This window comes from Archocentrus centrarchus, chromosome 8, assembly GCF_007364275.1.
Source record: "Archocentrus centrarchus isolate MPI-CPG fArcCen1 chromosome 8, fArcCen1, whole genome shotgun sequence".
Lineage (NCBI taxonomy): Eukaryota > Metazoa > Chordata > Actinopteri > Cichliformes > Cichlidae > Archocentrus > Archocentrus centrarchus.
The window spans coordinates 17,260,529-17,274,160 of NC_044353.1; the positions used below are offsets into that span (position 1 = coordinate 17,260,529).

Consider the following 13,632-nt stretch of genomic DNA (forward strand, 5'->3'; position numbering starts at 1 on the left):
ACTTGAGGCTCACTTTACCTGCTAGCAACAAGCCGTTTAGCCTAGCATGACCACGTTGCAGCTACAATCTCACTTTAAACACAATTCTTCAACATTGCTTAGTGTCCAACATTATATGTTACTTTAACTCATTCACGACAGCCTTTTCACTTATACTGTGTCACATACATGCATACATAATGTCAATTTGAGGACTATTAACCCACTTTTATATTAAAATAAAGAGGCCCAGGAAATAAGTTGATTTACAACATGACTGTGGGATTTATTCTGCAGCATTTGGCCTCTTGGAGGGGGGGTCCTCCTGTACGATGTACACCACCTAGTGACATCACTGAGCTGCAGACTCTGCAAATATGAACTGCAAATATTGTGGACAACCAAAGTCCACCAGAGAGCAGAAGAAATTTTGTCTTTGCACCAGGACACACATTTGAAAAACTCAGAATGAAAAAAAAAAATCACATGCAGGCTCGATGAGTACATTCAGTTTGAACTAATGACCGGCTGATTGACCATGAGTGCACATGTGACTGTGAACACTCACAGATTCTGGCTATGAAGTCAGCATGAGTAAGACTCAAAATCAGCAGTGTACGTGTTTAATGCAACTGGTGATTTGTATGCCCGGTTTTCAGAGCTAGCCCTGTAGGGTATGCTATAGCAAGAATTTTTCATTCTGAGACTGTTAGGCTAAAAACACATAACAGTCTGAACTACACATCACATGCCAAATGGTGTGGGTTAAATATGTGTACTGTTAGAGCCATAGAGAAAAGTCGTCTGTGCACAGGGTTTAGGCCATAGATTCATTTTAAGCAACAATCCAGGCCTACTGTATGTCAACAATAAAATGTAACTGGGTTATTGCACATGAATTACCCAGTTATTCATGTGCAAATATGATGGCCTAGCTGGTAGATCTTGTAATGCTTGTAATGCATTTGTGTGCATCTGTTTGTGTGTATGTGTCTGCATGAGCCATATTCTTTTTCACATCATAACTGAGCAATATTCAGATCTATCGCTGCTTTGTGGCCGTCCCAGTGTTCTTCAGACAACAGCACACAAATTAATTTGTCCCCATGCTGAACTTTCTAGTAAGAATTGTTATTTGGTTTATTGAACTATGCTGCCAGTTAATTGGATAAGCAGAAAATTGATGTTGCCAGTTGCAACATAACATGGTGGTCCACACATGCCCACTGACATGAAATGTACACCACTTGACCAGGGCCCTGGTCAAGTGGGCAAACAGGCTAATAGATTAAAAAAGCTACTGGAATAATTTGTCATAAATTCCCAAATATTGCATTTATTTGTTCTCCTCATTTTCTTTATTTAGTGGTTAAACACATTTTATTTTCTTTCTCTGTGATGCAAATTAGTTTAGACTGCCGAACTGGTTTAGACTAGTTTAACACCTCCCATAAGCAAAATTTGCTAGATATTGAAACACAGAGAAAGAAAAAAAAGAGATAAGGAGGGTTCAGCACCAGAGGTAGCTGCATCTGACAGGCAGACAGAGAGGAAAGACTAATGTAGGCGCACAGGAAAGGCTTCCAGTACTGGAGAAGAAAGCGATAAAGGTACACGTCTATAGAACGATTGAATTTTACTGTTAAGGTTTACTCATCTTAGCACCAACTCTGCTCTTTATAGTGTTTTATTAGAGGAGACACATGTTGCTTTCATACAGTTCCCTACAGTATCAATTATTCACCCTAACTTTAGCTTTCCAAGTTGTTTCATTTATTCAGTCAAATTCATACAACATTGTATGCCTCCTTAATAATTATTACCAAATATAAAAGAAATACTATTTCTCCAGCATTTTATTAAAATCAAAAATAATTTACACTAAATTCTGACCCTACCATCTGAATATTGCAGCAGAAATTGAGAATAATCAGACCAGGCAACATTTTTCTAATCTTGTGAATTGTCCGATTTTGGAGAGTCTGTGTGAATTGTAGCCTCAGTTGGAGGAACACAGTGTTACGTATTTTGCTAAACAGGTTCAGTTAGTTCCACACACCTCTCTGGAGATGTTATTCTGAGCATTTTGTGTAGATCCTTCAGTTCTGCAGGGGGGGATGAATGCAGGCTGACAGTCTCTCCAGTAAAAGCCAAACACTCCCTAAACTCTTAGTGACATGTCTTGTTTTAGAAATTCCTTGTTGCATCCTAAACTAGTGTCCTGACAAGTTCTAATTATCATTGTCAAATAGGTTTATTTTGATAGTAAAATTTAGCCTTTCAGTCTTTCCTAATTAACTCCTCTAATTTGCCCTTCGGGGTAAAGTACAAAGGGGTTTTGTTAGAAGGAATATTAAACACTATTATTAGTGTAACGAGAAAGAGAACATGGACGTGCATTCAGATGCTTTCAAACTGTAGAATTTAAAGCCTCTAAAAGAATGGCTTTGATGACTGAGTGGTGTCTCTTTTTAATTGTTTCTAAATTTGGGGACAATTTTCCAGTTTTGAAGACAAATACTTCATCCATATTTCTACTCTGTCTACTCCACAGAAGATCTTTATTTTGATAATGAAATCAGTAAATTTTAGAGCCTAGTCTTAGTAGTAGCAGAACAGACCTTATTTTTGATCATTACATATTCAAAATTCCCAAAACTCCAGCTTATAGCATACTGTATATCATATGTAAAACTACTTTATTACTTAAATGCTGCATTATGGTCATAACTTAAATCATAACTATACTTTCCAAATCATAAAGTTGAGGAAAATTTATTTTACCTCAACTTTGTCTTTTTTGTTACATCTAATGAATCCTCAATGCAAGGGTGTACTCATGATTGTATGACATTAAAACACATCAATTTTGTCAAAAACAAAATTAATCTGAGTACTTCTATATGAACCTTTTGCTCACTGAGATAGGCTCAGGCACACCCATGACCCTGTATTGGAAAAGTGGTTAAAAAATGGATAAACGGATGAACATTTTCGATGTATATAGTATATTAAAATGTTTTATTAAAATTTAACTGGTAACTAAAATAAAAGGCCTGTATGAATGACTGCAGACTGCAGTGTAATATCTGATGGCCTTAAAAAGTCTGCAGGGTTACAAGAATAATATTGGAATCCCACTAGGGGAAGCTATTACTCCAAAAACACCCTTAACCATTTAGCATTGTCCTTTAAAAAGTAAATATAGCTCAATCAGATTGTTACTGTGTGGCGTTTATTCTTAATATTCTTCCATTCAGATACTAATTTCTAAAAAGAATGTCAAAACAGTTTTGGTATTTCTTTGAATTACACTAAACCTGGCAAAAGCATAAAGTGCTTCATTAGAGTTTACAGTTCTGGCTCTGCATGGTTTACTACAAACACTGCAGCTTCTTTCACTAGTCCATGTTCACATAAGCCAAATACTCCAGCCTTGTTGGCGGCTGTGAACTGGCTGAGAATGTAACAAATTATCAGAAACACTTGTTCAAACTCTCATCCTGGCACACATTCAAAAACACAGGCAAGTCTCTAAAAAATAAATGAATAAATGAATTATGTTATATGTGTCAGCTTTTAGCAAGACGTCATAGATCTCCATGTTAGTGCTGTTTGTACCCACATGCTAACTCCATGCATGTGCTGCCCAGTACAGTCAACAGCTCCGTCTGGAGTCTGTGTGGAGACAAGCAGCCTCATTATTTGCCTCAGTTGTAACAAAAGTAAATGTACGCAGGTTCCCTGATGATCACCCTCAAATCGTTAGTGTTCACTTTAAAATTGAATTGAATTCAATTTTATTTATATAGCGCCAAATCACAACAAACAGTCACCTCGAGGTGCTTTAAATCGAAGCACAAAGCAAACAAATAAATAGGCTATTTTTGTTGATTTGAAAGACTGGTATATAAGACTGGCATATTATTTCCTACCACTACAGACAGGCCAGTGCCTATAAACACAGATTGATTAAACTTGCATCAGAGGTATGATATGATGTGACTCCAACATGATACAATCAGACCACAAGGTAATAAAAAAAAAAAGCCTCTTACCCCTGGGTGCTGTTTGTCAAGTAGATTGCTCCAAACAGCCAGCTCATTTTACATTCTGTGATTTTTAAGCCATTTTTACATCTGCTAAAGTGATTTTGGAGGGCGGTAACCACACAGGGAACACATCGATCTGTCAGCGCATCGCCACATAGTCACCACTTTGGACATCATCTGATTAATCTCTTTCTTCTGTCGTCCTCTTTCTTTCACACATCCCACATATGCACACACACACACACACACGCATACACACACACCTATCTGTCTTCTCTTTATATGCAGAGGCTAAGTATTGATTTAGCTGTGTCAAGAGCTCCTCCTGTTCCAAACACATAAGTATCACTCCATTTACCTTGAGATAGTTCTCTCATCTTTCTCTGCCAGCTTTATGCCATCAGCCAGACAAAGTCAGTGACAGACACCACTCTGATATCATCTCAGCGCCCACAGAGAGAAGGCTTGATATAGAAAAGCAGAAGAGCATGACAACCGCTGGAAGCCACAATGACTCGTATAAGCAAAAGAAAGACAGAGCTCAAGAAGAAAGGAAAGCAGCCTGAATCCCTTTGAAATATGTTTGAACAGCTGGAGCACATGTGCAAAATGTTAAAGCTTTCTCATTGCATCCAGTGGTAAATGTTTATGTTTTATATATATACGTCCTATTAGACAATGAGTTTAATTACGAAAGGAGAAGCCTTGTAATTTTTCTTATATAATTCATCTTTGAATGAAGAAACATGCCAAGTACAGTACACACAGAAAAAAACATTTGTTTTGTTTTTTTATGTAGCATATTTAGATAGCAGAATTTTTTTTAGACCGTTTATTCTAATTTAAGGATGCGGAGGTTATGCTGTTCTATACTGTGTGCAAGCCACAGTATAGAATGTGTTATAAGTGTATAATAACAGCATGTATGTTGGTGAATACTTTTCTGTAGGAAAGCACATTTGTGGGCATGTGAACCACAAATGAAAAAATAACAACAGCTGCTGAAATTTTGAAAAGGAAGCCACGCTGTGGGAGGGAAATGTTTTCTGCGAGATCCCATTCAGTGCCGGAAGTGCATGTTCCCATCATTCCTATCCACTGAAGTAGACTAAAATAGGTTATATTACAAGACTATGGTATTATACTGAGCTGTGGTGAGGTGTATTTAGAGCTATCTGAGCTGATTTAATTTTTAAAAAGTCATGCTTACAATTAAACTTTTTTTAAGGATCAAAATCTGCATCCTTCAGTGAGCACAATGCAGCTGGATTAAAAAGCCAGATGTTTTCTTCTAGCAGCTACTGTGATGTGGGCTATGAAGAGCAATTCACAAATGTCTGGTACACTTACTTTTTTTAACCTCCACACCATCAAATTTTGGCTGAAGCCACCAATGACTTTGTAAATATCCAGTTCTCCCCAAGACAGCTGTGGAGCTCACCTTTAACAGTTCTATTCTTATTAATTGTTAACCACTTTAGCACCTTGTCATTTGTTTCTTCTTCTGTAACATCAAAAGCATTTATGAAGCGCTTTAGTTCCAAAAAGAAAACATTGGCTTCGAAAATTTGCAGTCATAGGCCTGCATTGGTGAGAACTGAGTGTAAATGAGGATTATCATTATCCCGGTATCCTGAATGCTCCTAAACACCACCTGTCCCCTTCAGGGCAAGCCTCTATGCACACCTGTTTGGCCGTGTTTACTTATAAACTCACAAGACATTTGATCTGGTAGGACCAGTGAAATGGGCCCTTCAAACTATCACTGTCACTGGTGCTTTAGACTGATGCAGACATGACACCGATGACATGTCATAGACTTGGCATTGTGGGGCACTGTGTGAGTGTGCCTGTGTGTGGAGCAGCCCACTGTTAACGCTGCACTGACCTGGATGACAACAACATGAAACTAATTGCTTAAAATTAGGCAGCTTTCCCAGACAATTAACATCAAATATCTTCCGCAAAGTGCAATCTCACCCTCCCTCACCCTCCTTCCCACTTTCCTTCTCTTTTCCTTTTCGCTCTAATTTCTCCTCGTCTCAGGTGCCCAAGGCCACCATCAAGGTAATTCATTCCCGGGGCTGGAGTTGGGCACTGCTCCATCTCCTTTCACTAGTTAGTTAATAATGGTAAAGGGGGGGGGGGGGGGGGGGGGGGGGGGGGGGGGGGGGGGGGGGGGGAGTGTTGCATTATGATTAACCAAAAGGGTGGCTATAAAAGTTTCTGATGCAGTAATAAATAAATATATAATAAAGGAATGCAGGGCTGTAATGCATGCTTTTATACCAACAACTGATCCCCAGCCTCATGGGTGGGGCTTTCACATCCAAACGCGGGATGACGTTTCACCACATAAACGTTCACAGTGCGTCGAAGCACCACAACATCTTCTCATCATTTCAGGAAAGCGTCTCCCCGCGCACTGGATATTACGCCTCTATCCAACTAGAGATGAAGTGTGTGGAAATCGTGGCGAATTAAAGATAGTGTCAGCCTTTCTACTGCCAACTATGCAGACTGGAGCGAGCGGAGTTCAGGACGATACCACGGGATGAATAGTCGAGAGTGAGATCCTTCTCGTTTCAAGAAACGCGTGAAAGGAGCGGAGAAAGTGGACGCTTCCAAAGGCGCACGTCTCTTGACGACGCGCATCCTTTCGCTGGATAGTGGCAAGGCGCACAGGAGCGCACAGGTTGGTGGAAGCCCACTATACGTATACCGACTGTCATAAATTATATTTTAACTTAGACTGATTTTGAGGAATATATGCATAAGGTTTTTAACAATTCGAGTTATATATTTCCCAAAAGAGGGAGAGAAATGTTATGTTTCGTAAACTGTTAAATTTTAGTTTATGAACCCTTGAGCCGGCTCTCGTGACTGGGGGCTATAGTGGAATAAATGTAAAACTGGTTGTAGCCTGGAGGGGTTTGGAGGTATTTGTTTTTTCAACATCATACTGTACTGCGGGCTGCGCGTCACTCCAGTGTTTTTGGAGTGCTTCAGGGGACCTTTACGTCAGATTATTTATTAGTGCAACACATTTTCACAGCGTCAGCTTGAGATGCTTGACAACAGGCAGCTATAAGATTATTTATTAGATTTCTCGCAGTGTTATCATTAATCTGTATTATATTACATTGTATTGTATTTATGGCGCCAGGGAACAATTTTAATGTGCCAACATGAAACAGGGTTCAAAATGTCACCTGCTGAGATACTTCATCAAGATCTGGGTAAAAGATCAACATTAAAAACAAAGGTAGCAATTCTAGGGAAATATTTTTGCCACTTTTTTCCAGCCATGTCTACTGTATTGTTTAGCTGAAATTACTCACCTGTTTTGCTTTGAGCTTTATAGTTGTGATAACTTTTTAAAATATGACTATCTCATGCTGGAATCTTTTTGGTTTAGCATCTCAAGCAAGCGCAGATTCAAAGATCTAACTTGAAGGGCTTAGGTTTTTGTTTTATTTTGTTTTGGGGGTTTTTTGTTTGTTTTTTTTTGGGGGGGGGGGGGGGGGGTATATCAAAGGGGACAAATAACAGGTGAAAAATATAAATGTTTACATTATAGTGTCCTCCTTTTATATAAAAATCAAATGCACTGAAACACTTCAAACTTATGCTGGTTACAAACACATAAAAAGATGATGAATGCTGCCTGTTCTGGTGAAATGGCAAATCTTTTGATTGTAGCAGTGCACATATGTAAAAAGAAGTGAACTCATGAGGATTTTGAGGCCTTGATTTGCTCTCGCTTTCACTCAGGCTGTTCACTGGAGAGTTTCTCTTGGTAAATATGAGGAAACTGGTGCTCTCCCCATATGTTTCCGATTGTCTTTGACCCAATAGAGAGGCAAAACATTGAGTTGTAAGGCATAAATTTACAAAAAGTGACACGGGTAATAAAATGTAGCCATTTTCCCACATGCACTACGGCAACAGAGGTCCATGTGCAGAACTTTAACCTTTTACAAAGACTGTCATGTTGATGTGTGCCAGTGTGCAAATAGCATTGCTTTTGTTCTGGTACATTTACTGCTAGAGAGCGGGTATCATGTATGCTCCCTTCTGCACTCTCCATCCATCAGAAACCACACACTGTTAAGAGCAGTGCAGATGCATCTGAAGCAGACTACCTGTAATTCCTGCTGTTTGCTGCATGTGAGAAAGGACAAGAAGAGCATCCCAACCCGATTCTCCCACAAGTTAATCTGAAAATATTTTGTGAGCTGTTTTAGATTATTTTGTATAATAATTGTGCAACTCTGTCTTTTCCCTTTTAAGCTTTTTTTTTTTTTTTCCACCTCAGTGGACATCAGTGCTCCCTCCTTCAAGATGGAGGACTACAATGGGATATTTGAGAATGCCAACATCACTTCCAGTTGTAACTTCACCGCTTGCAATGCCACAGACAACGTGCCATTGCCATTCAACAGGGTCATCATTGTCATCCACATCATCGTCTTCATTGTGGGTTTTCTGGGTAACACACTGGCCATCTACGTGATGGCCCGCTATGCAAAAATGAACACAGCAACTAACATCTACATCCTTAACTTAGCTGTGGCGGATGAACTCTACATTCTGGGAATTCCCTTTATAGGAACCAATAGCATTCTTTCCTATTGGCCATATGGAGAAGCCTTCTGCAAGATCAGCATGACTGCTGATACAATGAGCCAGTTCGCCTCCACTTTTTCCCTGACACTAATGAGCATCGATCGCTTCCTATTTGTGGTTTATCCTGTTCGCAGTGCCAAATGGCGGAAACCAATGTTGGCGAAGATCATTAGCGGCATCGTGTGGGTTGTGTCCTCTCTGATTGTTCTGCCAGTCATGATCTTCTCAAGTGTACAGGAGAACTTTAACACCTGCAACATAAGCTGGCCTGAGCCAAATGGTGTGTGGTCTGCTGTCTTCATCCTCTATACATCTATCCTGAGCTTCTTTGGCCCTTTGGTTGTCATCTGCCTCTGCTACCTGTTTATTGTCATCAAGGTAAAGGGACAAACGAAACCACTCTGTCTAGTTAATATTATAATATTGTCTGATTTTCCACTGAGATTCTTCCCTCATACTCTCATTAAACTTTTTTTTAATTTCACTTTCAGGTGAGGTCAGCACGTGAACGTGCAGGCCTGACTAGGCGACGTAAATCTGAACGCAAGGTGACACGCATGGTAGTGATCATTGTGCTGGTGTTTGTACTTTGTTGGCTTCCCTTTTATATGACCAACATCGTCAACCTGGTTTATACCATCCCCGAGACCAACACCGCAGCAAATATCTACTTTTCCATGGTCATCCTCACCTACGTCAACTCCTGTGCCAACCCATTTCTTTATGCTTTCCTCTCTAAAAACTTCAAAGAGAGCTTCCGGAAGGTGCTCTGCTTCCAGAAAGTGTATGTTGCTAGAGCTGCAGAGACACTGCAAACTGGACAGAATGCTACCAAGGTAAAGCACCATCCTGTTTCCTTACACAGTGATTGCACACAGTTTGAATGTCATCCATGCATACTAACACTTGAAGTGTTGGGGGTCACCTAACCCCTGGTCTTATTCATCCAATGAGCTGCAACATTAATAGGAAATATAGTCACAACATTGACAAAGTTATAAATAACAGTGCTCTGTATTGTAATTTAGGCCTTTTGTCAAAGAATTCTCAATTTGCTGCAATAACAGTATCACAGACCTTTGGCCTACCACATGTTGGATTGTTTTGGCACCATGTCAAGATGTTTCTACAACTCAGTAGGGTTAGGGTCAAGTGGCCACTTTGTTGACAGTATACTAGCTTGTCTGCAGCTTCCAGACTGCTTTGCACTAGGGTGGCACAGTGGTGTGGTGGCTAGCAAGGAGGTCCAGTGTTCTAAGCCACCGGGCAGCTGGGTCCTTTCTGTGTGGAGTTTGCATTTTCTAAATGTGCCTGCATGGGTTGTCTACAGGTACTCTGGCTTTCCCTGCAGTACAAATACATGCTTGTTAGGATAATTTGGAAATTCTAAATTGGCTGTAGGTGTGAATGTGAACATGAATGGTTGCCTGCTCCTCTGTGTTGGCCCTGTGACCTGTCTAGGGTGTGCGTCAAGTCCTGTGCCAACCTGTTTCTCTATCCTTTCCTCTCTAAAAACTTCAAGGAGAGCTTCCAGAAGGTGCTCTGCTTTCGGAAAGCAAATGTTGCTGCAGAGACGTTGCAAGGTGGACAGAATGCTACCAAGGTAAACCACCATCCTGTTTCCTCACACAGTGATTTGCAACCCTTAATTGGAAAACCAGAAAAAAATGGATGGATGGGTGGATTGGCATGGCATTGTAAAATGGATCATAAGCACCCCACCCCACCCCCTCGACCATGTTTGAAACATGGCATCAAGCACTATTCCTTATAAATGTTCTTTTTTTGTCCCAAATGCCTCACACAGATATATCCATCTGAAACTAGCAGTATTTACAGTCTTCATCTGTCCATTCTTTGTGTACATTTGCCCATCTCAGTGTTTTCATTTTACTGGTATGGCCTTTTCTTGGCAACTCTGCCTAGAAGGCCAGTATCCAAGAATCACCTGTTTATTGTTGACACTGAGGCTTTTTTTGTGTGTGTGCGGGTGTTGTTTAATGTGAACCTGTGAGGCTTGTTGTCCACTTAGTGAGCTGTGGACCCTTACTCCCCATTTTTCTTTCCATTCTGGTTAGAGTTACTATGTGCCAGGTTTTATATCTATCATTTCATAGAACAAAATTAAAGGTTAGTTTAAAACCTTTTTTTTTTTTTTACTTATTTGAGGGTTGTTTCTAATGGTAAATGGTAAAATGGTAAATGGACTAGTTCTTATATAGCGCTTTTCTACTCAGTCAGAGCACTCAAAGCGCTTATACAACCTGTTTGCATTCACCCATGCACTCCCATTCATACAAGCACTTCCATTTTTATGAAGCTAAGTGCTTTTAATTACCTAACATTCACTCACATTCATACTCCGACAGTAACGGTCGGAGAGCAACTTGGGGTTAAGTATCTTGCCCAAGGATACATTGGCATGTAGCCCGGAGTAGCCAGGATTCGAACCGCTGACCTTCCGATCAGTAGGTGACCTGCTCTACCTACTGAGCTACAGCCACCCCATCAGTTGATCAGTTAGCTCTTGAATGAGATCAACTTAAGTAGCAGTATTATTACATTACACAATCAATCACTGGAAACACAGCAGTGATGGTTTCTGAAAATATGCCTCTGTATTCCTATGTAGATATGTGTTGAGATCTTTCAAAATAATGACATTTCTTAGAAAGCCTAAAGTTCTGAGCTCTTCTTTATTACCACATGCTTTTCTGTCCTTGAACTGTACATTTCAGCTTCCACTCAAAGTGCAGTTAATACATACCAAGATACAGTTATATATGCCCAGGCCAGATCATTTTACACAGTTTTCTAGCCCAAAACCAGTCCTGAGCCCAGAAGATTTAAAAAAAATTGTTTTCTTTTGCTGCATTTAGTGTATCCCTAATCTGGTATTGTGTCTGCTATTGGTCCCACAGTCCATCCAACTGAAGGATATCAAGACCGCTGACACTGAGCCTTTCAATACAAAAAACTTGGTGAAAGGACAGTGACTGGTGAGTTTCAAGCTGATCCAGCATGTACTATTACACTACATGGAACTTGGACACTTTCACCCTTGTCATTTAATAACCTGTCTTTATTAATGATCATCTCTCCCTGAGTGGAGCATATCTGCAAAGGAGTAACAAGAAACAGCATTCATCGCAGAAAATTGTTTTTTATGGACTTTTTATTAGATTGACTGTATTATACAAGGCATTAGTTTATGTCATGATAGCATAGAAAAAGTCACAAGACTTAAAAATTGCTGAAAATGTTTAACTAGCATTGCCTGTACTAGCTTGCCATTTGCTGTTAATTCAGTAAAATGTACATTTCACCACACTAAAAACATTTGGGCTGATTTAAACACACTGAGCTCTTTCAGGACTAAACGACTCTGACAGACTCATTTGGTTTAATGCAGCAGTCTCAAACTCCTGGCCCGCAGGCCGCATCCGGCCCTGTCCCCTACTTCTGGCCCGTAATTTGATGTCAAAAATATAAGACAATTTGGCCCTTTAAGTTACTTTTTTTTGACATTTCGCTAACTCCTCTTAATAGGAGAGGAAAGTGAAATGTCAAAAAAGTAGGGGGCGGGGCCAGATATTTAATGGCTTGAACCCATCAATTTGTGCTAAACTAACTGTGACTAACACAAGAGAGGTATTGATCTTTTACTCTCAGTTGAAAAGAAAATGAGGTTATTTTTGAAACAATGAAAGTATTCCTTTAGAAATAGAAGCTCTGTGGAACAAAGTGGTTAATTAGTGCCGTAGAAATACTCGTATACATTTTACTGAGTCTGTATTAGGTATCAGCCTTACATTCACACCAACTTTGACCCTAGCTATTGTTGCATTACTTTATCTCAAACATTGTTCCTTCTTTAATTTGAGAATTTATAGTATTCAGTTTGTACTGTTGTTACTAGACTCGTGACTGCCTTGTTGATTGATGTAAAGCTGGCTGAATGGTCATGACTGTTACAGTGTATTTTGGTGTGACAAGCTTTTTGGGGCATATTAATGTCAGTCTGTCAGACTGAAGTGGACGATATAGTAAAAGTAAAGATGCCATCTCATCCTGGTGGACAAACCTGCTGAACGCCACTGCCCTATTTTATATTTGTAACATGAGACAAGCAAAAACCATGTGAACAATCTTGATGGTGAGTTTGAGCTTGGTCAAAAATGCAGATGGACTTGTGAAAATCTTACAGGTGACAAGGGATTTTTTTTTTTCTGTTCAAAGTACTGTGAATTCTGAAAATACAAGCAAATCTGAATTTAGTTTGTTTTATATATGATAGTTATATGTGTTATATGGGTCACCAATAAGAAAGCTAGCATAGTGATGTTATTATTAATATTAATAAAAATGAAGCCTGTTACCTTGCATCATCAGTGTTCATCCTGTATTAGTTCAATATGGTACTGTCCAGTTTTGCACTGCTGATATGTGCCTGCATGGAACAATGCTCTTTTATGTGTACATCTGTTCCGCTAACTGAGATTTTATGGTTTATTGTTGCTGTAAATTTTTTTGTAATGCCAGGTATATGTTTCAAACTGAAACACTTTCTCGTTGCAGGTGGAACCACTTTTTCTTATGAAGGACAATTATTGAATAATGAGCAAACTTAGACATATTTCCAAAGCAGCAATATTTTCTTTTACCTTTTAGTCTAATTTGAAGATGGCTAACACAGTATAGGATGTATTATAAAGGTACAGTGACAGTATGTGCACTTACTGGCCTCTTTGTAGGTACACTTGTTCACCCACTCATTAACACAGATATCTAATCAGCCAACCACACAGCAGCAACTCAACGCATTTAGACAGTAAATGCATTTAGACATGGTCAAGGTGACCTGCTGAAGTTTAAACCAAGCATCAGAATGGGGAAGAAAGGTGATTTAAGTGACTTTGAATGTGGCATGGTTGTTGGTGCCAGATGGGCCAGTCTGAGTATTTCTAGGCTT

At 39.6% G+C, this 13,632-nt stretch overlaps 1 protein-coding gene across 3 annotated transcripts; it reads left to right on the forward strand.

Annotated features, from left to right (window-relative positions):
- Positions 1 to 6,440: 6,440 nt before the first annotated feature.
- LOC115784573 (somatostatin receptor type 5-like) lies at positions 6,441 to 13,025 on the forward strand. 3 transcript variants are annotated; one of them, XM_030735847.1, is made up of 5 exons: positions 6,441 to 6,726; positions 8,325 to 9,038; positions 9,152 to 9,496; positions 10,183 to 10,263; positions 11,582 to 13,025. In XM_030735847.1, the coding sequence occupies exons 2-5, from the start codon at positions 8,376 to 8,378 to the stop codon at positions 11,654 to 11,656; spliced, it is 1,164 nt and encodes a 387-aa protein (XP_030591707.1). In that variant the 5' UTR covers positions 6,441 to 6,726; positions 8,325 to 8,375; the 3' UTR covers positions 11,657 to 13,025. The 3 variants fall into 3 exon arrangements, with proteins under 3 accessions (XP_030591707.1, XP_030591709.1, XP_030591708.1); XM_030735849.1 differs by lacking the exon at positions 10,183 to 10,263; XM_030735848.1 differs by lacking the exon at positions 6,441 to 6,726 and having other exon boundaries at positions 8,289 to 9,038.
- Positions 13,026 to 13,632: the final 607 nt, after the last annotated feature.